This window comes from Sceloporus occidentalis, unplaced genomic scaffold, assembly GCF_023333645.1.
Source record: "Sceloporus occidentalis isolate IW3139 unplaced genomic scaffold, rSceOcc1.0.p SCAF_1, whole genome shotgun sequence".
In the NCBI taxonomy this organism is placed as follows: domain Eukaryota; kingdom Metazoa; phylum Chordata; class Lepidosauria; order Squamata; family Phrynosomatidae; genus Sceloporus; species Sceloporus occidentalis.
The window spans coordinates 22,459,992-22,487,728 of record NW_028316981.1 but is presented as its reverse complement, the minus strand read 5'-3'; the positions used below and the strand labels follow the sequence as shown (position 1 = coordinate 22,487,728).

The 27,737-nt window shown below is 46.7% G+C and overlaps 2 protein-coding genes and 1 non-coding gene across 3 annotated transcripts; all 3 read left to right on the top strand.

Annotated features, from left to right (window-relative positions):
- The first annotated feature begins 477 nt into the window (after positions 1-477).
- Positions 478-550, top strand: TRNAV-CAC (transfer RNA valine (anticodon CAC)). Its single transcript has one exon. It is a non-coding gene; the product is annotated as a tRNA-Val (tRNA).
- A 6,492-nt stretch (positions 551-7,042) lies between these two features.
- LOC149321144 (histone H1t-like) lies at positions 7,043-8,199 on the top strand. Its single transcript, XM_089516306.1, has one exon. The coding sequence runs from the start codon at positions 7,043-7,045 to the stop codon at positions 7,505-7,507; it is 465 nt and encodes a 154-aa protein (XP_089372432.1). The 3' UTR covers positions 7,508-8,199.
- A 7,156-nt stretch (positions 8,200-15,355) lies between these two features.
- On the top strand, positions 15,356-23,149 carry LOC149321143 (ohanin-like). Its single transcript, XM_089508975.1, has 4 exons — positions 15,356-15,390; positions 15,858-15,958; positions 19,836-19,928; positions 22,215-23,149. The coding sequence occupies exons 1-4, from the start codon at positions 15,356-15,358 to the stop codon at positions 22,703-22,705; spliced, it is 720 nt and encodes a 239-aa protein (XP_089365101.1). The 3' UTR covers positions 22,706-23,149.
- Positions 23,150-27,737: the final 4,588 nt, after the last annotated feature.

Here is a 27,737-nt window from a genome sequence, read left to right as displayed (position 1 = left end):
CTCCTGTGAGTTCAGAGAAGAGACTTCTGCAGAATTATAGCTGGATGTAGAAAACTGTAGAAAACTATATATTACTATAAATTCAGTTCCAAGATATAGCCATGTTAGTCTGTAGAATCAGTATGAGTAGAGAGATATTGCAGCACCTTTGAGACTAAATGAAAGAAAGAAGTTGGCTGCATTTGAGGAAGTAGACTGAAGTCTACGAAAGCTCATGCTGCCAACTTCTTTCTTTCAGTTAGTCTCAAAGGTGCTCCAAGATCTCTCTCCATGTAAATTCAGTTGATAACCCAAAAAGATCCCAGAGGCAGCAGTAATACTAAAGGCATGCTTCACACACTTGGTAAGAATGTGTGGCTTGACTGGAATGACTCAGGCCTCAGAGTGATGTGTCAGCAGATTCTTTAAGGCAATCACATTGCATTCCAGTCATGCTTCCCTATCAGCCAGAGCAGCTGGCACAAGGCACTCAGATGGGTTTCTGTAGTGTAGTGGTTATCACGTTCGCCTCACACGCGAAAGGTCCCCGGTTCGAAACCGGGCAGAAACAGCCATGGATCCTTTTAGCACTCTCCTTTTGTCTTCTGGAGGGTATAGTAGATGGGGGAAAAACAACAAACCACATCAGTTGAAGCTTGTTGAAATGTGCACTTTGTAGACCAAACTGAATACGCCAGTAATGTGTGCATCCTTCAATCCTATTTCATTTCCCCTCAACTGCTATTTAAATGTGTAAATTCATTAGGTGAGATAAATCTTTGTTGCTTCAATGTTAATGGGAAATTACATTAAGATTAAATCGACTCGCAAGCCTATGAGATATTGGAGAACGTCTGTAATTTAAAAATACAACCCTAAAGAAAATGAATTTATTCTTAGGTACAAAGTTAGGTAAACATCTGTTCATAATTATTAATTTGCAATTATAAGTCTGAATATAAACTTTAATCTGTCTGCTGTATCCAGTTGTCAAGACGGTAATTAATTATTGTTTTGTGCTGGCATTCATACTTCAATGCTGCAGTTTTATAGCCACATACCTGGGTGTCTCAGTGAAGTCAACAGGACTTACTTCTATTGTAATCTGTGAGTAATTTCCATTAAATGTTGTAAGTTATCACCCCCCACCTTAGGGTTGCCATAAGTTGGAAATATCTTGAAGACACACAACAACAAGACCTGCTCTTAATTAAAATGCAGCTTTTGCAGCCCAGGTCTACTGCCTCAGCATCCCCAGCAAGCCTTGCTTGGAGTGGAGCGATGGGAGCTGTAGTCCAACAGCAGACAGAATTTCTACACTTTTTTCAGGTTTTTAAATGTCATTTACCTTGGGAAGGCTATATGGGACAAAGGGTGATTCAAAATGAAATAGTACAACAGATATCTGGAGATCTCAAGTTTGGAAAGGCTGGCAGACATCCAGAAGTTATTTAATACCAAAGTTAGTCTGTTTCTGTTTTTATCACTTTCTCTGCATGAAGAGGTAAATGTTACAGAATGGGAACTTCCTTGTATGCTCATGTACCTCATGTGGGTTTTGGCTTTTTGTGCTTTATGGAAAGTTTTTTTTTCCAGAAGTAAAAATGAGAACACTAATAGAAAATATTTTCTTTGCTATGGTGACCTTTCCTTGGAGGGATGAATGGCAGAAACAGGTTCCCTTTGGGTGCCAAATCAAAGCATGTGTGTTGTGTGTTGTTTTGCCTTCCAGTTGTTTCCAACTTATGATAACCTTAAGGCAAATCTGTTACGGGGTTTTCTTGAAGAGCTTCATCAAAGGTGGTTTGTCATTGCCATCCTCAGAGGCTGAGACTGGCTTGGCCATGGCAACCCACTGGGTGACCTTGGGCAAGAAGTCACACTCTCTCAGCCTCAGAGGAAGGTAAAGGTGGAGTGAGGGGCGTGTCGGTGGCAGCGACACGCTGAAAACCAGCTGTCTGGACTCCTCCTTCACCACGCCTCCCTCTCCTGCCGGACTTTGGGCCAGGGGCCACGCTGCTGCTGCCGGGCGGCTCTCTCTGGGGTGTCGGAGGTGCGCATCTGCGCACCACCCCAGGGAGGCTGCCCACGGACTGTGTGCAGGACTCCTGTTTGTTTTTTGCTGTGGCTCCGAGGCGGCTCCGGAGGACCAGACTGGGGACACCTGGGGGGAAGGTGGAGCGAGGGGCGTGTCGGTGGCAGCGACACGCTGAAAACCAGCTGTCTGGACTCCTCCTTCACCACGCCTCCCTCTCCTGCCGGACTTTGGGCCAGGGGCCACGCTGCTGCTGCCGGGCGGCTCTCTCTGGGGTGTCGGAGGTGCGCATCTGCGCACCGCCCCAGGGAGGTCGCCCACGGACTGTGTGCAGGACTCCAGCTGCGCAACTGCGCAGCGGCGCAGTTTTAGCGGCGCAAGAGCCAGAAGAGGTTGTGCAGATGTCAGCCTTAGAGCAGGGGATGCCTGAAGTGGCTAACCTCTGCTCTTTCAATTGCTGGGAAAGGGGGGGAGGAGGTTATGGATGCGGGGGATGCGCGGGCTGGGGAGGAGGGGGATAACATCGGCATGAGCGGAGCTCCCATTGAGGTAGTGCTGGGCAAGGGGAGATATGGCGGTGGGAGAAGGGACTTGCGTTACAGAGGAAGGCGGGATCGATGCGTCATATCTATCTCTCCTTCCTGTCCCCCTCCCAACCAAAGGGACCTGAGGGTCACTCCAACCGTGCCACAAACCCTGTCGCTGCTCCTGTGCAATGCCAGGTCGATTAACAACAAGTCCCACATCCTCCATGACCTGCTGGAGGACACTAATTGCGACCTGGCTTGCATTACCGAGACCTGGCTTGGGCCTGAGGGGGATGCTGTGTGGGCACAGGCCCTCCCTGCTGGGTTCTCAGTGAAGGACCAGCCCAGGTTAGGTGGGCGGGGGGGTGTGTGGCCTTGATACATAGGAACACCTTGTCTCTCACCAGGAACCACATCCGACAGACGTCCTTTATTGAGTGTATTTACCTGACCCTAAAGGCTAAGGACAGTCTAGGGATTCTGTTGGTGTATCGACCACCCCATGCACTAGCGGACTCCCTTAACTAGCTGACACAGCTGGTCGCGGAGCTGATGCTGGAGACGCCCAGGCTACTTGTCCTGGGTGACTTCAACATTACCCTCACGGCCAGCTATGTTCCATCTGGTGCGGCTCGGGAATTCATGGATACCATGGCGGCCATGGGCCTGTCCCAGCTGATTTCGGGTCCAACGCATTTTGCGGGTAATACACTTGATATGGTCTTTTGTTCGGATGCGGAAAATCCGTGGGCGGAAATAACTAATATTTCCCCCCTGTCATGGACGGATCATTTCCTCGTGGAGGCAAAAATCAAGGCCTCTACCCAGATCCCCCCCGGGGATGGTGGACCTATTAGGATGGTCCACCCTCGAAGGCTGATGGAACCCAAAAGGTTCCAGGAAGCCTTAGAGGGATACATGGTTGGAAGTGACGGCGACTCTGTTGATGCCCTGACTGGTATCTGGAATACCGGTCTCTCTAGGGCTATATACAGCATCGCTCCCAAGCACCCTCTCAGGCCCGCTTCCAAACGTAAGCCCTGGTATACGGAAGACCTCCGGGCAAGGAAGCGGGTCCTGCGACGGCTAGAGCACCGCTGGCGGAAACACCTACACTTAGCCGACAAGGCTCTCCTAGACCGCCTTTTGAAGGACTACGGAGAGGCGATACGAGCAGCTAAGAACTCGTTCTATGGTGCTCGTGTCGCGTCCGCGGAGTCGCGTCCAGCAGAGTTGTTCAGGGTGGTCAGGGAGCTAACTCAGCTCCCTCCCGCCCTGAACCAGATCCTTGAACCTTCTAAGGCCTGCTGTGACCAATTTAACAACTTCTTCGCGGATAAAACCTCTCGGTTAAGCGAAGGTCTTAACGCCGGCATTAGAGCAGAACCTAGGGTAGAGGCATCCAGAGCCTTCGTGGACTCTATTAAACTGGATCACTTTGAGTTGGTAAGTACCGATGATGTGGACAAGATCCTCGGAAGTGTTCGGAAGACAACCTGCTCTCTCGACCCTTGTCCCTCATGGTTAGCGGCGCAGGGGGGACCGGCAGTAACTTTACTGTTATGCCGGATTATTAATACATCCTTGAGGGAAGGGCAATTTCCATCTGATTTAAAATTGGCCATCGTAAAACCTTTATTAAAAAAGCCCTCCCTCGACCCCCTGGTATACAATAATTATCGGCCAGTCTCGCTGCTGCCATTTCTGGGGAAGGTGATCGAGAGAGCGGTTGCAATCCAGCTTCAGTCGGTCTTGGATGAAACGGATTATCTGGACCCATTTCAAACTGGCTTTCGGGCGGGTTACGGGGTTGAGACGGCCATGGTCGCCTTGGTCGATGATCTCCGTCTGGGCATCGACAGGGGAAACGTGTCCCTGTTGGTGCTCTTGGACATCTCAGCGGCTTTCGATACCATAGACCATGGTATCCTTCTGGAACGCCTGGTTGAGGTGGGAATCGGGGGCACTGCGCTCCAGTGGTTCCGGTCCTACCTCTCTGGGAGGTTCCAGATGGTGCAGCTGGGAGACGTGTGCTCCAATAAGAGGGCCCTTACAACTGGGGTCCCTCAAGGAGCCATTCTGTCTCCCATGCTATTTAACATTTACATGAAACCGCTGGGAGAGATCATCCGGAGACATGGGGCGCGGGGTTATCAGTACGCTGATGACACCCAAATAGTCTTCTCTATGTCTCCGACTGATGCAGTGACTGAGGATGGCGTCGCTCCTCTCGTGGCATGCCTGGAGTCAGTAATGGGCTGGATGAGGAAAAACCGACTCAGTCTGAACAGGATCACGCTTCCTGTGAAGGACTCCGTGCGCAGTCTGGGGGTGCTTCTTGATTCGTCGCTTCACCTCAGGTGAATGAGACGGTCAAGAACACCTGTTATCAGCTTCAGCTTATTCGCCAGCTGCGCCCATACCTGGCCCAGAGGGACCTTGAAACGGTGGTACACGCTCTGGTAACCTCTAGATTGGACTTCTGCAATGCGCTCTACATGGGGCAACCCTTGTATCATACCCGGAAGCTACAGCTGGTGCAGAATATGGCGGCCAGGCTGGTCACTGGTACTTCCAGGACCAGCCATATTACACCTGTGCTCAAAGATCTGCACTGGCTGCCTATTCGCTTCCGGGCACAGTACAAGGTGTTGGTGATTACCTATAAAGCCCAACATGGCTTGGGCCCAGGATACCTGAAGGACTGCCTCTCCCCATACATTCCGCCCCGCACCCTCAGAACTTCTGGGCAGCAATTACTTAGGGTTCCAGGGGCCAAATTCTCCTCTACAACGAGGAGGACATACTCCATCGTTGCCCCGACCCTTTGGAACACGCTGCCCACAGAGCTCCGCTCGGCCACCTCCCTGGCCCAGTTTAGAAGGGACTTAAAAACCCTTCTATTTCGAACTGCATTCCCCGAGTGAAGTCCTAGATGGCCTTCCTCCCTATGTTGTCGGCAAGATGGATGGCTGACCGGGGTTTTTAAGTTGTTTTTAATATGTATATTGTATGTATTGTTTTTATTATGTTGTTCACCGCCCTGATCAATGGAAGGGCGGTATATAAATAAAATTTTTATTTATTTATTTATTTATTTATTTAAAGACAAACCTCTTCTGAAATAAATCTTGCCCAGAAAGCCCCATAATAGACTCGCCTTAGGGTCACCATATGTCACAAATGACTTCAAGGCACATCACCACCAACACATCTATAGGATAGGAAGTACTATAGGACAGGAAGTGCAGATGCGGCATCTTTGGCCGCATCTGCACTGCAGATATAATGCAGTTTGCCGCTCAGCCATAAAACGCACTGGGTGACTTTGGGCAAGTCACACTCTCTCAGCTTCAGGGGAAGGAAATGGCAAACCCACTGAACAAATCTTGCCCAGGAATCCCCATGATAGGTTTGCCTTAGGGTCGCCATAAGTCGGAAACGACTTCAAAGCACATAACCACCGCCATATTTATAGGATAGACAATACATCTGTGTCTTTGGCTGCATCTGCAGTGCAGCTATAATGCCGTTTGATGTCACTTTAACCGCCATGGCTCAACAATATCTTTGAAGTATCTTCTTTGGATGACACCTCCCAGCAATCTCCTATTAATTTAATCAGTTATTCAACAACTGCTCTAACTGTCTCTGCCCTATTTCTAATAACTGTTTTAGTAACTGTTTTATAATTTAGTTGTATTTTATTGTGGATGGGAGGGTTTGGGATAAAATGATGATAAGTTGTTATTAATAAATTTTTTTATTATTATAATATTATTATTATTATTGATCCCCAAACCAGCACAGCTGCTGGCCATGCTGTCTGGGGCTACAGGATTAATGCAGTTTTGACACCGCTTTAACTGCCATGGCTCAATGCTGTGGAATCCTGGGATCTGTAGTTCTGAAAGATATTTAGCTTTCTCTGTCAGAGTGCCACAGCAAACTACAAATCCCAGGATTCCATAGCACCAAGCCATGGCTGTCAAAGCACTCTCAGGCTCAGGGTGACCAGAGGTCCTCCTTTCCCAAGACATGTCCTACATTTCAGCCTTCAGTCCAGGAAGAATGTCAAAATGCCCTCCATTTTGAGCATGGGCTAAGAAGCACAAATGCATATTTATTTATATAGGTAGTAATGTCCTACATTTTCTATTTTAATGCCCTACATTTTGACCTCCTTCGTGGTTAGGACAGTTGGTCATCCTGTGTCAGAGTGCATTATTTGTGCAGTGCAGATGCAGCCACTTTTGTTTAAAGAGTGAAACAGGGAGTTTGAAGAGTGAAGCTACGTCACGCGCGTTTTACTTCGTTGCTGGACCTGAGTGAAAACTAACCTTGTCAGGTCCTCCACTTTGAAGTCTTGGGGAACTGGAGGGGAGAGAGAGAAAGAAAGAAGGGGACAGTCCGTTGGATGACGTCACCCCACAGCTGCCTATAAATACCTCCGCCCGAGGGCGTCATTCGCCAGTGCGGCTCGGACTGGGCGGGAGGAAGGATGGTCCGGGAGAAGCAGCAAGAGACCAGCGCCCAGGGAGAAGCTTCTACCGAGCCGTCGAGGGCGGAGAGCCGCGCCTCAGGCTCCTTGGCGCAGTTTATTCTCCAGGCTTTCGAGGTTGTCGGCCCGCGGAAAAGCCTCTCCTTGGCGGCCCTGAAGAAAGTGGTCGCTGAAGCCGGCTTCGACCTCGGCAAGAACAAGGGGCGCCTCAAGCGAGAGCTGAGCCGCTTGGTGAACAACGGGCTCCTGACTCGCCTCACTGGCCGCGGCGCCTCGGGCTCCTTCAAGCGCGCCCCCAAGAGGGCCGGGAAGTCGGCGGCGGGGGCCTCCAAGAAGAAGGCAACGACTAAGAAGGCGGCAGCTAAGCCGAAGCGGCCCCAGAGCCGGAACACTAGATCTTCCTCGGCTGCTTCTGGAAGCAAGCGCCAACAACAGAAGCGCCCAACAACCAAAAGGAGGGCTTGATAGATAGATAAATAAATACAGTAAGCGCATCTCTACAAAGGCTCTTTTAAGAGCCACCCAGCAGAGTTCCTGAAAGAGCCGGTCCATACATTCACATTTGAAAGCACAAGGTCCAAAACACTGCAGGAATAATCCGCTATGAGGCCGCTTTAACTACTCCCATCACTCAATACTGTGGAATTGTGGGAGTTGTAATGGGGCACCAGACAGAAGGCTCAGTGTCCCTAAACACGTATTTTGTCGGAATCGTGGGGAATACTTGCCCATAGAGAATCATGGGGAATGCAGTATTCAGTGATTCTCTGGGCAAATATGGTTTCCCTATGGGCGAGCACTGTCCTTCGTTTTAGTACGCCCCCCCCCCGCCCACAAAACTCCAGTTCTCTAACACTGATCCAGGGCAGTTAAAGCAGTCTCAAACTGGGTTATTTCTGCCGTGTGTTTCGGGCCACGGACCATAGCCTTGTCCTAGGCCTTCAAGTCATTTCTTGGCAAGGTTTCTTCAGAGAGGGGTTTGCCATGGCCATGCTCTGAGGCTGAGAGAGTGTGACTTGCTCATGGTCAAACCAATGGGTTTCATGGCGAAGTTGGGAATCAAACCCTGGTCTCTAGTCCAGCGCTCAAACCACTACACCAGTAAAACCAGTACCTCCTTCCTCTTTCTGTGATCAGACACCCATTGGGTACCATTTCTGTTGCAAAGTGATTCCCAAACTTTGGTCCTCCAGGTGCTTTGGACTTCAGCTCCCAGAATTCCTGACTGTTGGCCAAGCTGGCTGGGGCTTCTGGGAGCTGATGTCCAAAATATTAGGATGACTAAGGTCTCTAGCTAATAAAGCACCCTTAAATCTGATGCAGATATCCAAACTTTGGCCCTCTGGGTTTTTGGACTTCAATTCCCAGAAGCCCCAGCCAGCTTGGCCAACGGTCAGGAATTCTGGGAGCTGAAGTCCAAAGCACCTGGAGGACCAAAGTTTGGGACACACTGAGTCTGAACCAAAAGCAAACAAGGTCCTGTTTTGTCCAGAAGGAAACAAGAGCCTTGTTAGCTCAAGTGGAGCTCCTGAGAGATGAATCACATCCATTTTGTGCTTTGAATCAATAAAATAGATGGCTAAGGTCTGAACCACGCTGCAGAAATGATTCAGCTAGAGACTGCTTTAACTGCCTTGGCTCAGTGTTAGGGAATTCTGGGAAATGTAGTTTTGTTTAATTGCCATGGCTCAATGCACTGGAAATTTGGGAATTGTGGTTTTGCGAGAGCCAGCATGGCCTAGTGGTTTGAGTGTTGAACTGTGGACTTTTATGGAATCAGTCAAACCTCGTGCAGAAAGAGGATTTGGATTTGAGGAAATCCCCCAAAACTGGGATTGTTTTCAGACAATGTCGGGGGCATTGAGCATTAATGCGGCATTAACCATCCCAAAAGTGAAAAGCAGTGCGATTTTGCGACTTTCTGTGCTGGTTAATGTCACATTAATATTCAATGCCCTCCGATGTGTCTGCAAACGATCTCACTTTTGTGGGATTTTCCCGGGATTTAAATCCCATTTTGCATGGGATTTGGGCACTTAGTCTCCCGTGTGATAAGACTCTGGAGAGAGCAGCGTTCGAATCCCGGCTCGGCTATGGAAACCCACTGGGTGACCTTGGTCCAGGCACACTCTCTCAGCCTCAGGGGAAGGCAATGCCAAACCTCCTCCGGACAAATCTTGCCAATAAAATCCCATAATAGGGTCGCCATTTTACTATATGATTATATTTAATGGGGCTTGAGTATCCACAGATTTTGGTACCCACGCGGAGGTCCTGGAACCAAATCCCAATGGATTCCAAGGAGGGCCCACTACATAATATTACACAACATTATTGTTATTGCTGCTGTTGTTTTAAAAAAAATGTTGGGATTATAGCATTAAAAGAATTAAAAGAAAGGGAGAAGATAATGAAATACAGAGCTCTCCATAACAGATGCAGCAAAGATATAGCCCTGTTAGTCTGAAAAATTAGTCCACAAAGGGATCTTTTCTTTGAGACTATGGTCCAAAACACACTATAGAAATAATCCCATTTGACATTGCTTTAACTGCCTTGGCTCAGGGCTAAGGCATCATGACCTCAGTTGTTGTTGTTGTTGTTGTTGTTATTATTATTATTATTATTATTATTATTAAACATCTAGTCTGATGAAGTGTTATGGAAGACTCAAATGCCTGCATACTCTTGTGAAGTTGTAGTTTATCCTAATAAAGGCATCGCCCACCTGATGATGTTGTGTGTTGTGTTGCAGCTGTTGCTGCTGCTTTGTGCAGCTAACAGCAGTGTGTAAAACTGCCATATAAATAATCGCCTCTAACAGTGAACTCTAATACTGTGTGACAACAAAAATAGCTTCACAATGTGGCTGCTAAGGGGAAAAAGAAGGAAGGATTAGCATGTTGAGGCAGACACAGTGCCATTAATACACTGACCACGGCGACCAGCGGCTCACAGTGACTTATATCAGAAACACTGGAATGGGATCGTAAAATATTTAGTACGGCGTGTGTTGCTGTTATGTCCAACAGATGCTGCTGCTTTTTTTTTAAAAAACATTTTTACCTGTCACAGGTGTGACATCTATATAATAGTAGGCATCTAAAAACATGAGTGTATTCGAATGGGATGTTGTGTCAAAATTTCAAAGCAATCAGTGAAGAACTTCTGGAGATTTAAGACTTTGAACATACGAACGTGTACATTTTTATTTACAGAAGGATTATATAGATGGAATCTCTTTCAGGCCTTCTGCCTTGGAATTTGGCCTCACTGCCTCTGCTGGGGCCTTTTGCTATTAGAAGATGCCACAACGTTGCTCCCAGTTTTCTCTGAGCATGGGTTTTCTTGCTTAGGTGGACGCCCTCGCCTTTTTGGAGAGACTATGGCCTTGCTCTGGGAGACTCTGGATCTCTTGGGTGTGATTTTCTTGGCATGATTTTTTCCTTCCTTGGATGAAGATGCAGCCTTCCTTCTAAGGTTCCTTTGACAGTTCCTCTCTGAAGTGGCAGCAGCTCTCTTGCTGGAAGACTGGCAAGTTTTCATGAGGGGTGTTACTTTGGTACCAGAACGACTTGATCTTTTGGTGGTTGAAGCAGCTTTTGGGATGAGACTCTGGCATCTCTTGTCAGATCTGCTTTGCAGGAGGGGGTGTGTAGGCTGTTTTAATCTGCCCTGTAATTTGTTGCTGGGGCTACAGGACGTTCTTCTGGTTCCCTGAGTCTTCTGCCCACACCCCTTTGCTTTTTTGGTTGCTCCATGCACAACCTTTCCTTTCTTGGCTGCTCTTGCCAGCTTGGTCCTCCCTCCCTTGTTGTCAGAGTCCTCAAATACTTTGACCACCTCGTCCTGATACTTTCGGACCACGAAAAACGTCGACCCATTCTTCCGAGTCATACGCACCAAGGCTCCTTGGGAGACCAAGGAGTTCAGTTTTCTTTTGAGTCTGGGGCAATGCCTGGTCACGTCGTAGCCTTTTTTTCTGAGCACCTCCTTCAGCTCAGGGAACCCGATCCCATTGTCTGACTGGCTTCCGGCGATGGCTTGGACAACGAGCTTTGAGATATTGGGAAGGGCCTCAATGGAGTTGAGAAGATGAAGATTTGCCTTCTTTTGCGTTGACTTCAATACTGTGGACCCTTCAGTGGAACGAGCATTTTCTTTCTTAGTTTGAATGGGCATCTTTCCTCTGGTAGATGGTCCCTGGATTTCTGCTCTTGAGGTTGTTGCCACCTCCATGACACACCGTGGGAAGCCTCACTCATGCCTCCAGTGGCTGTCAGAACCTCCTATAGATGTCAAGGTGACAACAATGAAGTCCATCACCTTGTCTTCAGTTCCTAGCAGCCAATCACCTCCCTCCATTCTGTTCTTTAGAACTTGCTTTCATAGTAGCCTTGAGAGGCACACATCTAGTGATATTACTCTTTTCCTTTCACTTATCTCAGTGTTTCCCAAAGTTTGGTTCTGTTTTGGATGTCAGCTCCCAGAATTATTGACTGCTGGCTAGGCTAGATGGGGCCTTTGGGAGTTGGAAGTCCCAAACACTTGGAGGACCAAAGTTTGGGAAACACTGACTTATCTTCAGGTGACTTGGAGGCACACATGCGTGCACATACACAGAGACAGAATTTCACTTAGAGAAAGCCACCAAACTGCAAACTCCAGGCATCCGTAGGATTCAGCCCTGGTAGCTAAAGTGGAATCTCGACAATATAATTATGTACTGTAGTGTGAAATGGCCTCAGGTTTAGGAAGGGTATTTACACTGAGAGTCAGAAGCTCTCCAGGGTTTCAGAAAGAGGTCCCCCCGCCCCAGGCTCTATCCTGAGAATGACTCAATTTTTAAAAAACATATTAATGCTCCAGGCCAAATGAAGGTTGTACATACATGAGAGTACATGTGCTTAATCCTAGCTTGATCAGCATGCGCATACAGGTGCTGTAAGCATGTTTTCCCAGCCCAGTTTGGCAGGTGGAGCTGTGTCTGTCTCACCTGTTAAGAACAAATGCATCTGATGAAGTTGATTTAAAGCCTACAAAAACTCATGCTGCCAGCTTCTTTCTTTCAGTTAGTCTCAAAGGTGCTACTAGATCTCTCTACTACATACTGATTCTACATACTAACATGGCTATGTCTTTGAATTCAGTTAAGAACAGTAAGAGTCCATGGGAGGGGGCAGTTGGGGGAGCTTTATTTGGAGGGACTTTATTTGATCCCCACCTATGTCTTCCATACCAAACCAACTTATTGGCAAGACTTCATCTTCATTCGGACTAGACAGGTGTTCATTGTTAGAACTGGCTGCCTGTTTTATTGCTGTTTTTAACTGGGGAACATCACTCTGTGTGCTCTGTGGGCAGAGAAAGTGGAATTTGGACTGTCCCACACAATGCAATTTGTTAAGCAAATTACCACTTAGGATCAAGGATGGTTTCAAAGCTGGGGGAAATGACCTTTTGTGGGGGACTAAAATGCCTAAATGGCCATTAGCTAAGGAATTCTAGGAGTTGTAGCCAAAACATGTCTTTTCCAAGGTCTGGGTGGATGGCAGATGTTTCTCTTGAACATTTTGAATAGGAGCGAATGCTGCCCACTCCACTATGCCTTGCCAACCAAGCATATGAAGTATAACAAAATGCAAAAGCATACACCTGCCTACACACACACAGCGTTGGATCCATGAATTGTGGGTGGTCAGTTGCAATTCCACTAGTAGCATATAGACAGGGTGACCAGATGTTGTAACCACAAAGATTAGGACAAGACACCGCAAAATGTAGGACATTCAAGAAAAAAGAAAAGTAGGCCCTTACAAAATAAAAGCCCAAAACACTAATATAAATGTAAATTTATGCTCCTTAGTTATGCTCAAAATGGAGGACATTTTGAAAATCCTCCTGGACAGAAGTTTGAAATATGGGACATGCCCTGGAAAATGAGGACGCCTGGTCACCTTGCACATGGAAGAGCCACAACCAATAGCAAACTGAAGAATCCTCTGTCTGGAAGGATCTTGAGAGACTGCAGACAAAACAGAAAACCTGAAATAAATAAATAAATAAATAAATAAATAAATAAATAAATAAAGGAGTTTCCCACACCTCCCAAAAAAGAGGGCCCTTGCTCAGAATTCAAGAACACAGATGCGGAGGATCAGTAACTTGGGTTTTGTTACTTGCATGTAGCTACAACGTAGAGTACACATGCTACAAAGAAAGAGCAGTTACAGGTCCCTATTATAGCCATACACAGAAATTTCCAGACCTTTCCAGGAAAGCCTTCCAATAACTGTAAATCACAAATTAGACATACTGTATTAGAGGGAGAGAGGCCTGCAGTTCTGCTCAACAAGAACACTATTTGTTCAGGTTTACACGGTTTAGAATGCAAACCCCCCCACTGAAATGTCTGCACCCTTGCAGCCGAACTCCAAGTTCAGTGTGGTGTGGGTGGATTCTGAATCGGGGGAAAGGAAAAGTATTTCTGGACCAAAAGGTCCCTTTGTTGTTGTTGTTGGTTGCCCTCGAGCCGATCCCAACTCATGGCAACCCTTTGGGTAAGAGTAAGACATCTCCAAGACTCCTTGTCCTCCACTGCTCTGCTTAGGTCTTGTAGATTCAGCCCCATGACCTCCCTATGGAGTCCATCCATCTGATGTGGGGTCTTCCTCTCCTTTTCTTACCTTCCGCCTTTCCTGGCATGATTATCTTTCCTAATGGGTCATGTCTTCTCATGATGTGGCCAAAGTATGACGGTCTCAGCTTAATCATCTTGGCTTCCAGGGAGATTTTGGGCTTGATCTGTTCTATGATCAGTTTGTTTGCCTTTTGTGTTTGGGCTGCCCATGGTATTCTCAGCACTCTTCTCCAGCACCATATCTCAAATGAGTCAGTTTTCTTTTTAAGGAATAGCACAACCAGGCAGTCTAATTCAAGAGTGAGGAGAGACCCTTTATTGTGTAAGCAGATCGGTTTTATAGTCATACAACAGTCACAGAACAGCAATTTCAACGTGCATGCCCTAACTGCGCAGTAAGCCTTTTGGCTCAGACTTGCTACATCTTTATCTTTACATATCCATATACCATATATACTCAACTATAAGTCAACCTCATGTATAAGTCAAAGGCAGTTTTTGAGGTCAAAATTATGGATTTTGATATGACCTGTGGATAGGTTGAGGGTAAAACTTAGGGGCATGTAACTAAGGTTCTAAAGGATGAAACAAAGGAAAACAATGCCAAAGAACTTACAAAATTCCAGCAGGCATAACTGTTTGTGTTCACCCTAAAGGCTGGATGGATAAATGAGTAGAGGGAGATCAGTGCTTCCAGGACAGATTATGCCCTTGCTTTTCACCAGGGGATGGTTTCCTTTTAAAATAAGAGTTAAAGTGCAGTACGTACATTGAGCAGTGGATAAGTCAACTCAAGTTTTTTGGGCCAATTTTTTGACTAAACTTTCTAGAATATATGCAGTAATAACAGGATAATGGTGGGATTGGAACAGAATTCGTTGTGTGTCATAATCTCCTCAACCTACATCTCTAAGGCTTGCCTAGGCCACACAGAATAAATAAAGGGAATGCAAGTTTTCCATAGACATCTGGCTACAACTAATTAGCACAGAATAGAACAGAATGTACCATTCCCTTTGCAGCCCTGGGAAGACCAAATCATAAGCCCACATCCCTGCTGTCGGCAGGGCTTAAAAACCTTCACAAGAGCTACGGAGAAGTCCCCAGCATCTCTGTGTGCTCTGTTCTGGCAGCACAGGAGACTTTAAGGAAACAATAAAAGGTAAGATGTTAAGATAATGCTTGTTTTCAGACATGCTAATTGACCAGCAGCTGTTTGGGAAATGAAAAGCAGCATTCTTTGGGGCGTCCTGTACAGAATCTTGTTTTCTATAAAAAATATCAAAATACCCAGCAACACAACAAAGCACCACTTTTTGAAGCTAGGAACATTTGTGCCCAGTGGTGGCTGGTGGATTCCTTGTCAGTGGGCTGGTTTTAGTATGAATTTTAAATTACCTATCCAACCTAAATAGGTTTGGTGCCTGGGATCTTTTGTTTTATCTTGTGAATGGATCTTGGTCCTAGATCAGAAAAAGCTCTTCCGTATTTCGAAAGAAGCCTTCTCCTTGCTGAAAGCCATATCCTAATCCGAATTTGGGACCCTAAAGGGGGCCAACACTTCTACCATCTATGAAGGCACAATAAAAAACAATAAGCAGGCATTTGTAGGTTTTGTTCTATGGGGCAAAACATTGGCTTTTGGGATGGGCCTTGTTCATTTCCAGTGCAACATGAGGAAAAGCTTCACCTACGTTTATTGTGAGGTGTAAAACTTCTCCTTGTCCATGTTTGCATGACAAGCAGCAGCTGCTGAAATTTCCTCTTCTATACAACCATTAATGGTACTGGAGTCCTGTTCTTTATTTCATCTGGCAATCCTACTTGCTGTCCACATGAAAGACCAAAAGCAATGTAAAAAAAACGCTTAAAAAAATTGGCCATATAGCAGTTCAACTGCATTGCAGCAGTCTGAAACTTTAGAACAGTGATTCCCAAACTTTGGTCCTCCAGGTGTTTTGGACTTCAGCTCCCAGAATTCCTGGACTGTTGGCCAAAGGTGGCTGGGCGTTCTGAGAGCTGGAGTCCAAAACATCTAAGGACCAAAGTTTGGGAATTGCTGCTTTAGAATAAGTATTAATTAGTATATGCTAAGGCATGATAGTTTAGTATACTCTTGGACGTGGGATTAACAACAGGATATAAAGCAGTTATTCTGTCATTTCCCCTCTCTAGCTTCTTTGTCACCCACTGGGAGAAGAAAGAAGACGTGTCTGCCATGTCTCTTTTCATCAGATCCGATTTTAGCTCCCAGAATCTATTGCAGAAGTTGAAAGGTAATACATATAGAAAACATTTTCTCTCAAGTGTCTGCTGAATATGAATGAGAGGCATCCTGGGGTGTATCCACACTGCAAAAATAAAGCAGTTTGACACCACTTTAACTGTCATGGCTCCATATTGTGAAATGCTGGGATTTGTAGTTTGGTGAGGCACTAGAGCTCTGTGACAGCATAGTCTGAATACCTCACCAAACTAAAAATCCCAGGATTACATAGAATGAGCCATGACAAAGTGATATCGAACTGCTTTATTTCAGCAGTGTGGCAATTGCCCAAGAGATCCTGTCATTAATAGCGCTCAGGTCTTGCAGGATCAGGTCTTTGGTTTCCTTGATTGAATCAGTCCATCTATAACCCATCTGTAATGCGGTCTTCCTCTTCTCCTATTTTGATTTTGCGAGTGCCCCTGAGATTTTCTTTTCCAATGAGACATTTTTTCACAATATGCCTTTAATAGCCTCAGTTAAGTAATTTTCTCTGTTAATAACAGTCCAGGCTTGAGTTGCTATTTAAGAGCAACCTTCATATCTATATATAGAAGCTGGAAATACCATGACAGTTTTGATCCTGACGCTGATAATATACATCAAATATACAATGGGCCCTTGATATCTGCTGGGGTTTGGTTCCAGGACCTCTCGTGGATACCAAAATCCATGGATGTTCAAGTCCTGTTAAATACAATGGATAGTAAAATGATTACCCTTATATAAAATGACAAAATCAAGGTTTGCTTTGGAAATGTATATATTTTTGTAACAATTTCAAGCCATGAATGCTTGATTTAAGAATCCATGGATATAGAGGGTCAACTGCATCTTTGCACTTGAGAATAATATCTACAACTGCCCCCCCCCCCCATACACACATTTGCATCTTTGACTTTTGTGGATTTGATTATTGACGGGTTTGATTAATATGTCCTTTCTAGGAATCTCTATGTCCTCCAGCATGACTTTATGGTCAATCTCTGGCATTTTGGGGGGAAAGGCAGAATATAAATCCAATAAATAAAAATAAAATAAGAAGTTGCACTAGAGGACCCACACATTTCTTGAGAGAACACTTCTCTAGGCATGTGAAGGTCTATCAGTGCAATTTTATGCTCAGCTTTTCGCGGATGTTAAACATAAAGTTATGCTGGAGGACCTAGAGATTCCTAGAGAGGTTTTATCTCAGGTAATATATATATATATGTGTGTGTGTGTGTGTGTGTGTGTGTGTGTTTTCCCCACTTTCCTGGGGGGCCTGTGCCTCTAACCCCAGTGAGTGTGGAGAGCCCACTGTAGTTCCTTCATAACTGCCCTTCCCAATCTTAGGTCCAAAACACACTGCAGAAATAATCCAGTTTGAGACCGCTTTAACTGCCCTGGCACAGTGCTAGGAAATCCTGGGAATTGCAGTTTATTGTGGCACCACTACGACTCTGGAGACCACAGTTCGATTCCCAGCTCAGCCATGAAACCCAGTAGGTGACCTTGGGAAGACACACACTCTCAGCCTCAGAAGAAGGCAGTAGCAAACCTCATCTGAACAAATCATGCTAAGGTTCGCCTTGGTGTTGCCATACGTAGGAAATGACTTGAAGGCACACAACGACAACAAAAACATCAAACATCAGCTGTGCATTTACATAGTTTGGGCATCCAAAGAAAAGAGGTAGGCAAAGTGACCTTGGGAATTCAAATACAGCAAATGAAAGAGTTCTAGCTGTGAATTAATTTTTAACTGGGTGCATCTGCACTGCAGAAATACTGCAGTTTGACACCGCTTTAACTGCCATGGCTCCATCCTGTGGAATCCTGGGATCTGTAGGTTGATGTGGCACCAGAGCTCTCTGACAGAGAAGGCTGAATACCTCACCAAACTACAAATCCTAGAATTCCATACCATTGAGCCATGGCAGTTAAAGTGGAGTCAAACTGCAGTATTTCTACAGTGCAGTTGCAGTCACTCTCTCTCTCCCCTCTATGCTAGTAATTTTGAGGAATGAAGGTGAATTTCATTTGGAGGATGCATAATTTTTCTTTGGGGAGAGGGAAATGCCCTCACCATTGGTGATTATGGCTTTAGCAGCTCTTGCATACCAGGAAAGAAGGAGGTGAAGTTGCACCTTGCTGTTTTCTGAATGAAAAACAGTCTGGAGCCAGAGCAACTGTGGAAAGAAAAGACAAGGAAGACTGGCAGAGGTGTTGTCCTGCCTCTTTTCCCCTCAAGAGCACAGAAGGGCTGCTGGAAATGGTACAGCTCCCACCATCTTCACCCATCTTCTCCTTCCATAAAAGAGAGGGTGCATGATGTGTTTGCTATGGGAGCACCATCAGTGAAGATAAACCACAACTGAAAAAGGACACAACATCCTGGGGTGTCAGGGAGCCTGGGGCAGCATTGGGGAAGCACATCCTGCCCCCATGCACCTGGCCATTAAGCAATGTTTCGGTAGGAAATACTAGTTTTTATATTAAACAGAGTACAACATGTCCCAGTATAATAAGAGCTTCTGATATAAAACAGGATAGAAAATATGCAGGATGCTCTGGTAAGGTTAAAAAGTGCAGTCAACCCTTCGTATCCACAGATTTTTTTTTATTCACTAACTCAAGCATCCATGGTTTGAAAATATTTTAAAAATATATACATTCCAAAATGCAAACCTTGATTTTGCCATTTTATATATGGAACACCATTTTACTATGCCACTGGCCTTGGAAGTAGAGAGGAACTGCTGGGCCTCTTACCCTTTCCCTCCACCACTCCCTTCTCCTTCTGTGCCATTTCTTTTTAGATTGTAAGCCCGAGGGCAGGGAATCATCTAACTAAAAAGATTGTATGTACAGCGCTGTGTGAATTTACAGCGCTTCATAAATAAAGGTTAATAATAATAATAATAATAATAATAATAATGGAGCTTGAGCATCCAGGGATTTTGGTATCCACTGAAAGTCCAAGGTTCCACTGTAAAACTCATATTTATTGTTGCAAGAAATCAATCAGAGATAGGAAAGTAGATAAGCACAGGAAAGATTGGTAAAAGAGTCTTCAATGTGGACTCTCATGTGTAGATGTAAGAGCCATTCTGAAGCAGAAACATCATAGGTGCTTTCTTCTCAAAGGGTTGTATAACAATAACTAATTCTGGGAAAGAATGGGAAAGTGATCTCTGTAGGCAGGAAGCAAAAAAGGCATGAGTGACATAGATCAGAGAACACAGGGATGAAAATAAGACATTCATTTCAAAATTCCCTCTCTCCTTAATTACTAAAAACAAGTATTGATGCTTCTTCGCTTCCCAACAGTTTCTACCCAGAGGTTCCAAAGGATATGTGAAGCAACAACTTTTGGCATTGTGTTCCCTTTGTAGGCCTTGCCCTTGTGTTTGTCACCTATGATCAGGGTGGGAATGGAGTGGCCATCCAGATGTAGTTGAACTGCAAGTCTCAGCAACCCTAGCTAGCATAGCCAGTGATGAGGAATGCTGTGAGTTGTTATCCAGGAACATCAGGTGGGCACATCATACCCACTGGTGATAACAAAAAGAAGGATGCCTTAACAATGTTTAGAAGAGCAAAAACAATCAAGATTGTTGGTTGTCTTCTACCCTCATTGAGTTAATTGAGTGGAACATACTTTTGCACTTTGAACTCAAATTGCACCATTGGAAGTAAGCTGAGGATGAAGAGGGAAAGTAGGAACAAGAGAAAGAGGCATTTTAAAAGCAGATGGAAAAGTGGGATGACAGAGAGTTAATCAGGCCTGCCTCTGCCAAACTGAGACAGTTGGAGGGTATGGGCTTCTAGTTGAGGAACACTTTGCCTGAATCAGAAGCATGCCCCGCTTATTGACCTCTCTCTGTGTGCTCCTCTCTCCTTAGGACCCTCTTGCTTTGTGTGCCTCTTGCTGTGCATTCTGGCTGACCAGGAAGGAGGTGGAAAAGTCCTGGCTGTGAAAAAGGAAAAATACAAAAGTAAAGGATGAGTTAAACAAAGTAGCAGGGTTGAGGAGAGCGGAAAAGAAGGAGCTAGGATCGAAATTTGGAAATGTGGGGGAAAATGGCTCCTCATTTGTGAGATTTTGGCAGGTCTCTGATAGAGTAGGGAATATTAAATGGATCAGTGCTCTGCATCATGTAACAGCTTCTGAAGCTATACTGCAAAGCTCCATTCCATGCAGCAGCTCCCCAGCACCTAAATACCCTCTTCTCTCTTATATCCAATCACTGAGTGGAAATAAGAGTCAAAGAAGGGCGAAAATCAGATGAAGACAGTTAATGAGGTATAGGTTCCCCACTCCCTGTCTGTCTGTCTGTCTGTCTGTCTGTCTGTCTATCCATCCATCCATCCATCCATCCACACACCCAAACCTTGGAAATATTACTTTTAGGACTACAATTCCCATAAATCCCTCACTAGCATGGCTAGGAAGTGGTCCTACTGTTTGAGCAGAAGGGGTACTGTCCACCTAACCCTCACAGTCTTCCCATCAAGCTATACTTGTGAAAAGTATGATCCATGGGCCACATACAGCCTCCAAATTCCTTTTTTGGAATCCTTAGTGCCCCCCATGACACTGCTGCAAGACCCACACGATTCTGAAATTTTTTTTGTAAATAATTTGTGTCTTTTTTGGCCCACAAATGCAGAAGAGGCACAGGACAATGCAAAAAGCTGCTGCTTTGCTTTCTTCACCCTCCATGACCAACTCTGGATTTGAAGGTTTAAGGATCTGTACGTAGGACGTTATCACACAACAATATATAGCAGGAACAAATTGTCCAAGTTCCATTTTCACTGGTTTTCTATGGCATGTTCGGAGCTTATCCCATGAATAAATAAGCTGGCTTACTGCTTCTGGTGTCAATTCAGGATCTACGATGCCCCTGGGTTTTAATTTGATTTTAATATGCTGTGTTGTATTTCTATTGTGTTTTATGATGTAATTGTACTGTGTTATTAACATGTTGTTCACCGCCCTGATCGTTGGAAGGGCGGTATACAAATAAATTTTTTTTTTATTATTTATTATTTATAATGGAATCCTGAGATTTGCAGTTCAGGAGGGGCATTTAGAATTTTGTGCCAGATAACTCAAGTGCCTCACCAAACTACAAAGTCCAGGATACGGATTCCATAGGGGCAGCCATGGCAGTTCAAAGGCAATATGGCACTACAATTGGCTGGTGAAATTGGTATGTGTAGTTTGGTGAGGTACTAGAGGAGCTCTCTGGCAATGAATTCTAAATGCCGCATAAAATTCAGAAATCCCAAGACTGCATAGGTTTGAACCCTGGCAATGAACGTGGTAATCAATGTACAGTATTACAATCAACGAGTTGGAAGAGACCCCAAGGACCATCCAGTCCAACCACCTGCCATGCTGGAACTCACAATCAAAGCAACCCTGACAGATAGCTACTCAGCCTCTGTTTAATAACCTCCAAAGAAGGAGACTTGACTACATTCCAAGGGAGCGTATTCCATTGTTGAACAGATCTTACCATCAGGAAGTTCTTCCTAATGTTTAAGTGGAATCTCTTTTCCTGTAGGTTGAAACCATTGCTCTGTGTCCTATTCTTTGGAGCAGCAGAAAATGAGTTTGCTCCATCCTCAATATGCCATCCCTTCAAGTATTTAAACATGGCTATCATGTCACCTCTTAACCTTCTCTTCCAGAGGCTAAACATACCCAGCTCCTTAAGCCTCCCCTCATAGGGCTTGATGGTTTCCAGACCTTTCATCATTTTGGTTGCCCACCTCTAGATCTGCTCCAGTTTGTCAAGATTCTTCTTGAATTGTATGTCAACATCCTTCTTGTATTAAATATTATAACTATGTAATGATAGGGGAGAGCAGTGTGGTATAGCTGTTTGAATGTTGACAATGACTCTGGAGGCTAGGGTTCTATTCCCAGCTCAGCCATGAAACCCATTGGGTGACCTTGGGCAAGTCAGACACTCTCAACCTTAGATGAATGCAATGGCAAACCTCATCTGCATAAATCCGACCAAGAAAACCACATGATGGGTTTGCCTTAGGGTTGCCAAAAGTCTGAAATGACGTGAAGGCACACAACATCAACAAAGTATGAAAGCACCCCTGGAATCTTCCAGGAGAAGCTTTTTGGGTAAGAAGAAGGACCATCTGAACAGTCTGTAGTGGCCAAGAGCCCACAAACAGACGCCGGGGGACACACATAACCCCTTGGCTACACATTCTCCATCTGTGCTCTAATGTTTTGCCTTTTCCTCCTACAGGTGATGTGTCTTTTGATCCTGACACCGCCTATCCAAGGCTCATAGTGACTCCAGACAAGAAGACTGTGAAATCCTCATCTACAGTCCAAGATGTGGCAGATAATCCAGGGAGATTCAGTAAAAATCCCTGTGTGCTCGGTAGTCCAGGATTTACCTCTGGGAAACATTACTGGGAGGTGGAGTACGGAAACTCGAGGGGGTGGGCTGTGGGGGTTGCCAGGAATTCTGTGAAAAGAAAAAAAGGTCTTTCCCTTACCCAAGAGGAAGGGATTTGGCAACAGGGTCTCTGGTGGGCTCGGCAATTGGACCTTGGCTCACATGGACTTCCCACCGGATGCGGAAAGATTGGCGTACTTCTGGATTATGAAGGGGACAACATGACCTTTTACAATGGCAACCAAGTTACTGAAATCAAGGCCTCTTTCAATGGTGAAAAAGTGTTCCCTTTTTTCTATGTGGGGGCAGATGTTTCACTTCATTTGGTTCCTTGATATTCCAAAAGTAAGTTGCATAGCATTGAGGCGGGGGAGATGGATTTCCCTAGACTTTTAATGATTTGAAACTTTTAAGCCTAAAGCAAAATGTAGATGCCATGACCAGCACATCATCACTTTCTTTCACCTGTATACTATTTTACCATCACTGTCTGATGACAAAAGCTGTGAAGCTTTGAAAGCTAGCATGGTGATATTTTGCACCTTTTCGGTGGCCCAATACAGCCAGTACAATTCAAGATCATCTTTGACCTTTGGAAGAAGTACTGTTACCAGAGTGGTTCACATCCCTCCCCCATAAGCAACATTCCCCAGAGTTTGGAGCAATTTTTTTAGATTGCAGCCCCCAAAATTCTCCAGCCACCATGGCCTTCCATCCTGCCTAGGGGATTCTGGGAAATGTAGTCCATAACTAGTGTTGCCAATTTCGTGACTTTCACGTGAAAAGGACAGGTTGCTTACCTGTAACAGTATTTCTTCGAGTGGTCATCTGCGAATACATACAAATGGGTTTCACTGCGCCTGCGCAGTGCTGTTCGGAACCTTCTGGAATCACTGGGCAAAGTTTACTTTGCAACATATAGAAACTTTTTGGCGGTAACTCCGCCCACCCGTTATAAGGCCCCTGCCTTCCCGCTCTTTCCCCAGTTCCGCAATTTTTTCCGCCAAGCAGGCGATGGAAGAGCCAATAAGAGCAGGACACTGAGGGGACGGACGGGTGGGATTTGTATGTATTCGCAGATGACCACTCGAAGAAATACTGTTACAGGTAAGCAACCTGTCCTTCTTCTTCGTGGTCTCTGCGAATCATACAAATGGGTTTAGACTGACAAGCTTAGGTAGGCGGCGGAGGGAGTGTCCTGAAACCAAAGCTATGGTAAAGCAAGGGTATATTTATTGTAACAATAAAAACCTTGAACCATAAAAAGAGTCAGTCTTTTGTTCATGCACAAACTCAACATAGCAATAACATTGCAAACCCTGAGAAGGGAATAACAGGTCATGCAAGACCAATCCCATTGAGATCGTGCAAATCAACATTCAACAGAATGTAAAACAGCAGCATTATGCACAAAAATGCTAAACACAGACCATCAGTAGTGCAATCAATGCAACCCTGAAACCAACACAGCCCTCCTGAAAGCTGCATCTCGAATGGCTCTGGTGTCCAACCTATAATGTTTGATAAAAGTCAAAGGTTGGGACCAGACAGCAGCCTTACAGACATCCTCCAAGGGGATCCCCGAGAGGAATGCGGAAGACGCTGACATTGCCCTTGTAGAATGGGACCGAACCCTGCCAGGGAGAGGTTTGCCCAAGAGTTCATAGCAGAGGTGGATGGTACCGGCCACCCATTTGGAGAACCTCTGCGCAGACACGGGCAACCCCTTCTTCGGCTCTGAGTAGCATTGGAAAAGTCTCTCGGACCGACTGGAGGCAGCAGTTCTGTCCAGGTAAAATGCCAGCGCTCTCCTGACATCCAGAGAGTGCAGGCCTCGCTCCGCATCCGAAGTCGGATTGGAAGCGAGGGTCGGCAACACAATGTCCTGGCACATGTGGAACGCAGAGACAACCTTAGGCAGGAAGGTAATGTCTGTCCGGAGGACCACCTTGTCCTTGTGGAACCTCAGGAAGGGCTGGTCCCTCCGCAAGGCACAGAGTTCGCCCGCACGGCGGGCAGAGGTGATGGCCACAAGAAAGGCGGTTTTCCAAGTCAAAAGTCTCAAGTCCGCTGTGGCCATCGGTTCAAAAGGCTTGGATTGGAGTGCCGACAACACTGCCTCCAAGCTCCAAGCCGGTGCCGGTATCGACACCGGAGGGTATAGGTTGGCACATCCCTTAAGGAACCCCTTCACCAAAGGATCCCTGAAAAAGGAAGCCCTCCCCCCGAACTGGTACTTAGCACAAATGGCAGACAAATAGCACTTAATGGATGCGAGGCACAGCCCCTCATCCAAAAGCGCCATCAAAAACTCCAGCACCACTGATGTAGAAACCTGAGCTGGAGACAAGCCCTTTCGATCAAGGAAGAGGCAAAATTTCTTCCATTTCAGGACGTAGGACCGCTGGGTGGAAGGTTTCCTAGCAGCCAGGATCACTGTCCTCACCGCCTCCGGCAAGACAGTTAGGGCCGTATCCTCCAGGCCACTAGCGGAAGGCTCTCGATGTCCGGGTGGAGAATCCGTCCGTCCTGGATCGACAGCAGGTCCGGGCGAGTTTCGAGACGGAGGAAGCATCTCTTGGAGAGGTGGAGAAGGGATGCGAACCACGGTTGTCTCGGCCACCACGGCGTGATCAGGATCGCATGCGACCGGTCCGTTGTCATCTTGGACACCACCCTGATGATGAGAGGGAACGGAGGGAAGGCGTAGAGGAGCTCCCCCGTCCAGAGGAAAGCGAACGCGTCTCCGAGGGATCCGTCCATTCGCTTCCTGGAGCAGAACTGGGGACAGTGGCTGTTCTGACCGGTTGCGAAGAGGTCGATCCGGGGATTTCCCCACCGGTCGAAGAGGTCGCTGACCGTCTCGGGATGGAGCCTCCACTCGTGGCACACCGAAGGGGATCTGCTTAGGCGATCCGCCAGCTCGTTGTCCTCTCCGGGAAGATGAATCGCCTGGAGGAGGACATGCTTCTGGATGCACCAGTCCCAGATGCGGAGAGTGAGCTTGAGCAGGGTCTCTGACTTGGTGCCTCCTTGTTTGTTGATGTAGTACCGGGGTAGGCAACCTGCGGCCCGCGGGCCGGATCCGGCCCGCCAAGGCCTTCCAAGCGGCCCCCGAGCACTCCTGCCGCCGATTTCCCCCCTTTTTTTGCCGCTCCGGGCGCCATTTTGTTTTTCAAAATGGCGGCCGAAATCTCGAGAGACCTCAGGATGGCAAAGGTCACACGAGATTTCGCCGCCATTTTGAAAAACAAAATGGCGGCGCCCATGTAGCAGGCCCGTTGCAGCCCCTAGAGCACTCCAACAGGGCTCCAGGAGCTGCAGTGGGCCTGCAGCAGGCTCCACCTCGCCCTCTGCCCTCCTCCTCCCAAGAGCAGGGAAAGGAGGAGGAGGAGGCAGCAGAAGGAGGGCAAAGCCAGGGAGAAACGGAGCCAGAGCAGCAGCTGCATCCACAGGTTGGTTCATTGGGGGAGGGGGTTAGGTGGGTGTTCTTTGCAAAATGCCCTCCCAGTAGTACTTTGTGGCTTTTCTTTGCTTGCTGCCTTGTATTTTGAATTGCATTTTAGTAATCTCCATGCCTGTAACTTTAATATTAATATTATTATTTAATTGCCCTGGTGTTCTTTGCAAAATGCCCTCTCGGTAGTACTTTCTGGCTTTTCTGGGTTGAAAGAGTGCATGTTTCCTGCCTTTTATTTTGAATTGCATTTTAGTAATCTCCATGCCTGTAACTTTAATATTAATATTATTATTTAATTGCCCTGGTGTTCTTTGCAAAATGCCCTCTCAGTAGTACTTTCTGGCTTTTCTGGGTTGAAAGAGTGCATGTTTCCTGCCTTTTATTTTGAATTGCATTTTAGTAGTTTCCATGCTTGTAACTGATTATTATTATTATTATTATTATTATTATTATTATTTTCACTTGCCCTTGGTGTTCTATGTGCAAAATCCCCTCTCAATGAGAAAGAGGAGGAGGAGTGTGACTTTCCAAAGTGCATTTCTGTGTATTTTTGGTGCATTTATTGCTGAAAGGTCTGCTGTAACAATGATAGCAGTGGAGGTGGTGGTAGTGATGATTATGATGATGCTTCTGTGGAAGCTCCACCCCTGTTATGTGGCTCTGCCCTGGAGGGTGGAAGCCCCACCCCCAGCATGCGGCTCCGCCCTGGGGGTGGACGCTCCACCCCTGTTATGTGGCTCCGCCCCCGGAGGGTGGAAGCTCCACCCCCGGCTTCGGCCCTCCAGTTGTCTGAGGGACAGCAACCTGGCCCCCGGCTCAAAAAGGTTGCCTACCCCTGATGTAGTACATCACGGTGGTGTTGTCCGTTCTCAGGAGGACCACCTTGTCTGTGACCGCGGATTCAAATGCCCTCAGTGCCTTTTCCACCGCCAACATTTCCAGAGCGTTGATGTGGAGGAGCTTGTCCTGGACAGACCACCTGTCTTTGATGACCAGGTCGAGCAGGTGAGCGCCCCATCCCTCCAGGGATGCATCTGTTGTCAGAGTCAGCTGGGGCTGAGGCTGATGAAAGGGCATTCCCATGCACACGTTGTGGCAGTCCAACCCCCATCTGAGGGAGGCGGCTACAGGTCTCGGTACCGTGAGCCATTTGGACGGAGGGTCTGTCATCGGAGAGAAGGCCGAGAGGAACCAGGACTGAAGAGGTCGAAGGCGGAGTCGATGCCATGTGGCCCAGGGCGACCTGGACGTCCCTGGCCCTCACCCTTCTGTGAGAGATGCAAGGCACGATCGAAGTCATCAGCGCCTGGAAACGGTCTGGAGGGAGAAAGGCGGAGCATGTTTCGGAGTCGAGGATGGCCCCGATGAACTTGACCTGTCTGGAAGGTGTGAAATGGGACTTTTCTCGGTTGATCACCAGACCGAGGGAGTCCAAAAGGTCTAAGGCGAATGAGAGAGCCTCCTGCAGTTCTCTCTGGGATTCGGCAGCGAAAAGCCAGTCGTCCAGGTACGGAAAGACCATGAACCCCTTCTGATGCAGGTAGGCCACCACCGGTGCCATGCACTTCGTGAAGACTCTCGGTGCCGTGGCAAGGCCGAAGGGGAGGACATTGTAGTGGTACGCGGCGGAGCCCACAGCGAAGGCGAGGAATCATCGGTGGGACTCCCGAATCCCGATGTGGAAGTAGGCATCCTTCAGGTCGACGGTCGCGAACCACAGACCCTGATGGAGTAAAGGCAGAATGGAGGCCAAGGTTACCATTCGGAAGCGATGGTATTCAAGGAACAGATTCAATTGTCTTAAGTCCAGGATGGGCCTGATTCCCCCATCCGCCTTCGGTACCGTGAAGTACCTGGAGAAAAAAGCCCTAGAGCATTGTTCGGGCGGTAAAGGGGAGATTGCCCCT